Here is a 4027-nt window from a genome sequence, read left to right on the forward strand (position 1 = left end):
TAACAGGTAGCTAAAGCTAAGAGCTAGCACAATTAGCTGAAAGTAATTGTTAGCTAAAAATAAAAACAATAAATACTTGCTAAAAAATAATAGTCAGCTAAAGTAAATAACTTAAATGGTTATCAAAATTATAAATTAATAAATGATTAGCAAAAAAGAAATAAATATTTAGCTAAAACTAGTAAGTAGCATTAGCAACACAACTAGCTGAAAGTAATGGTTTGAATGGTTAACTAAAGACATCAAACTGTTTGCTAAAAATAAAAAATAGTCCTCTAAAGTAAAAAAATAAAATGGTTAGTTCAAAGAAATAAATAGCAAAAGTAACAAATTAACTATAACTCATAATTATAGCTAAAACTAATAAGTAGCATTAGCTACATCGTTAGCTAAAGAGAATAGATGGTTAATTAAAAGTAATAAGTAGCATTAGCTACATCTTTAGCTAAAGAGAATAGATGGTTAATTAAAAGTAAAAAATAAAGTAAAAATAATCGAAACATTAGCTAAAAATACTACATTGGTTTTTCTTTTGTTTGTTTAAAAAGCCAGCTAAATGAAAAAATGTAGTCTGGCTGTAGCTTCCTCCTCTATGACTGAGAAGACAGCGGTGAGGACTGAAGGACTGAATGGAGTCAGAGCTCCATCTGGTGGACAAACGGCGACACTGTGACACTTAACAGAATTACAGTTTTAAGAGAAAACAACCAGACGGTAAACCAGAACATCAGTAAAATGTCATCATCTGTTCATTGTATCAACATTTCCTGAAAAGTTCATGAAAATCTGTTCAAGTTGTCTTGCTAACAAACAAACAAACAAACAAACAGATAAACAGATAAACGCCGGCCGAAACACAACCTCCTTGGCGGAGGTAATAATAGATTAATGATGAGCTCTAAAAGTTAAAAACAGTTGAAATAAATATGTTGTTTTCAAACTAATTAATTATCATGAAGTAACTAAAAGTCATACATACAGATGTAATATGGATAATTTATATAAAAGACCACATTTTAGATGAAACTGTGAATAAATATGGTAGAATGGTTAAAATAGTTGTTAAAAAAAGTAGTAATTTATCTTTATATAGGTGATAATGTTAATCAACATTCAGATTAAAATAATCAATCAGTCTGGATGTCACAGCAGACCAGAAGGTTCAAAATAAACATTTATTCACACAGTGACAAGCAGTGAATTGTTCTCCCAAAACAATCATTTGAAAGCTGACAAACTTGATGAGTACAGTAGAGAAATTCACAATAAAAGCACGTAGACGATGACTTGAAATGAAAACCAAAGACACAAGCGGTGTAACGTGTTCCTGCCCGGCTCACCAGGACCTGTGTCGCCAGCACATGGCCTCCAAAGGCGCCTTCGGGCGGCTGGAGGCTGCAGCTCTGGGCGCCGTGGGGGGAGCGAGCGGAGGTGGAGGAGGGAGCGGGGGCGCCGGAGGAGGAGCAGGAGGCGCTGGAGGAGCGACGGGAGGAGCAGCAGGAGGAGGAGCCGACTCCAGGGTCAGCAGCGTCTCGTCCCAGTTCAGCGACGGAGCTCAGCCCAGTCCCAGCTCCCACAGCAGCACCCCGTCCTGGTGCGAGGAGCCGGCTCAGGCCAACATGGACATCTCCACCGGACACATGATCCTGGTCAGTGCCTGGACCGGAGCATGATGGCTGATCCAACCCCAGAGTAGCTCAAACCGAGATGTTCTGTCTTTGTTCGCTGCGTAGATGCTTGAATACAAGATAACACCAGATAGGAGATGTTGTTCTTTTTGAAACCTGGGTGATAACGAGCTCTGTTTCTGAAGGCCTACATGGAGGACCACCTGAGGAACAAGGACCGTCTGATGAAGGAGTGGGAGGCTCTGTGCTCCTACCAGGCCGAGCCCAGCGCCGTGTCCGTGGCCCAGAGCGACGCCAACGCCAAGAAGAACCGCTGCCCCGACTCGGTGCCCTGTGAGTTCAACCTCATCCAGCTTTATGCTTTATGGAGAGTTTCAGGGTAGTTTATGAAACTGGGATTTAAATGTTGAATGTCACCGTTGTCCTGCAGACGACCACTCGCGGGTGAAGCTGAAGGCGGAGATCAACCCGTCTCGGTCGGACTACATCAACGCCAGCACCATCGTACGTCTGAGGAACGCTGTCTGTCTCAGTTCATCCTGAATGTCCTGCTAAACAGAGTTAAAGCAACACTCCAGGATGTGTTTGACAGAACAGAAGCTCTCCTAGCAGCATGCTGTAGCTCCAGTAAATCCACATTTAGTGATTCTTTTCCATGTCTGCAGATCGAACACGACCCCCGGATGCCGGCCTACATCGCCACCCAGGGCCCCTTGTCACACACCATCTCCGACTTCTGGCAGGTACAAACAGGAAACTATGATCTCAAACCGTCTTTTTTAAAATATGAATCCTGAGGAAAGTGTTTCAACAGGACGAGCTTCAGATTAAATGAGTGTGTGCTGCTTGCAGATGGTTTGGGAGAACGGCTGCACCGTCATCGTGATGATGACGGCTCTGGTGGAAGACGGAGAGAAGCAGTGCGACCGCTACTGGCCCGACGAAGGCTCGTCCCTCTATCACATCTACGAGGTGAGCACGCCCCTGTGTGTGTGTGTGTGTGTGTGTTTGGACTGGCGTGTTGGTTCAGACATGTGTGATCAGCGTGTCGCGTTCGCAGGTGAACTTGGTGTCGGAGCACATCTGGTGCAACGACTTCCTGGTGCGCAGCTTCTACCTGAAGAACGTCCAGACGCAGGAGACCAGGACCCTCACTCAGTTCCACTTCCTCAGCTGGCCGGCTCAGGGCATCCCCACCTCCACGCGCCCCCTGCTGGACTTCCGCAGGTACTGCAGCTGCTGCAGGTCCACATGCTGCGGGGGCATCTCCTGTCATTAGAAAGAGGTGGAAAAAAGTTCAATGCTAAATGCACATAAGCTGAAATATATCAAACCCAGTGAGAAGTGTCCCCTAGACACTTCCACTTACAAGTGTTGAGCTGTGTAAGTCTTGTTCCACCGTATTCTAATAATATGAGATGCACCAGATGTTTACTTTCTTCTGTCTTTGGCCCAGATGTAGACAGCAGATTAAAGCCAGTAACCTTCCATACCCTCCCCCCTCTCCTACCTGTTCCCCTGTGTCCTAACCCCCCTCCCCACCCTGTGCGATGGAGGTGGTTTAGTTTTTCAACATATCAGTCTGTGTCATTCTTGTGGTTTGCAGCTAGTAGTCTGGGTCCAGTTGCATAGTCACAAAAATGATCATGGACTGATGTGGCTGCAGCAGGAGGTCCATTGCCCCGAAAACCTCCCCCTTTACCCCCCACATCTATCTATCTATCTATCTATCTATCTATCTATCTATCTATCTATCTATCTTGGTTCTTTCATAGATTTAAATTATTAGCAGTCTGCAGTAAAACACACTTAAAAAGAAAGATATAATTTGTATAATCTATGAAAGAGCCTAAAGTCATGCCTAAGAATTGAAGAAATTGATAGACGGTTTTTCTTTAGTCGTCTGTTAACCACCAATCATTGTCGTTTTCTGTCCTCAGGAAGGTGAATAAATGCTACCGAGGACGGTCCTGCCCCATCATCGTCCACTGCAGGTAAGGAACTGAAGCGTCTCGTCGCAGTCTGCTCAGTGTGATTCGGGGATGTCGGGTAAAGGTTGTCTTGTGTTTCCACAGCGACGGAACAGGTCGGACCGGGACCTACATCCTGATCGACATGGTCCTGAACCGCATGGCTAAAGGTCAGCTCCACATGTCAGTCTGTTTGTTTCGTGGTTATTCTGCTCCTGTGATCCACTTTTAATCAGCCTGTTTCCTCTCAGGTGTGAAGGAGATCGACATCGCCGCGACGCTGGAGCACGTCAGAGACCAGAGACCTGGGATGGTCCGCACCAAGGTACCACTTCTTAGAGTCTTAATTAGTGTACAAAAAAATAAATATCCCCCCTGAACCCCACCGCAACGGGTGGGATTCGAACTCAGATCACAGCTGCGACAATC

At 45.0% G+C, this 4027-nt stretch overlaps 1 protein-coding gene across 1 annotated transcript; it reads left to right on the plus strand.

The window, feature by feature from the left end:
- Positions 1 to 1292: 1292 nt before the first annotated feature.
- Positions 1293 to 3923, plus strand: LOC103376345 (receptor-type tyrosine-protein phosphatase-like N; the record flags this gene model as incomplete). Its single annotated transcript, XM_008306718.1, has 9 exons — positions 1293 to 1649; positions 1814 to 1961; positions 2059 to 2132; positions 2294 to 2371; positions 2481 to 2600; positions 2689 to 2855; positions 3569 to 3622; positions 3704 to 3768; positions 3850 to 3923. Coding segments are annotated over exons 1-9 (1137 nt in total), but the record flags the coding sequence as incomplete, so codon positions are not given.
- Between the last annotated feature and the right edge of the window lie 104 nt (positions 3924 to 4027).

Source organism: Stegastes partitus, unplaced genomic scaffold (genome assembly GCF_000690725.1).
Source record: "Stegastes partitus isolate 25-593 unplaced genomic scaffold, Stegastes_partitus-1.0.2 Scaffold3925, whole genome shotgun sequence".
Classification (NCBI taxonomy): Eukaryota; Metazoa; Chordata; class Actinopteri; family Pomacentridae; genus Stegastes; species Stegastes partitus.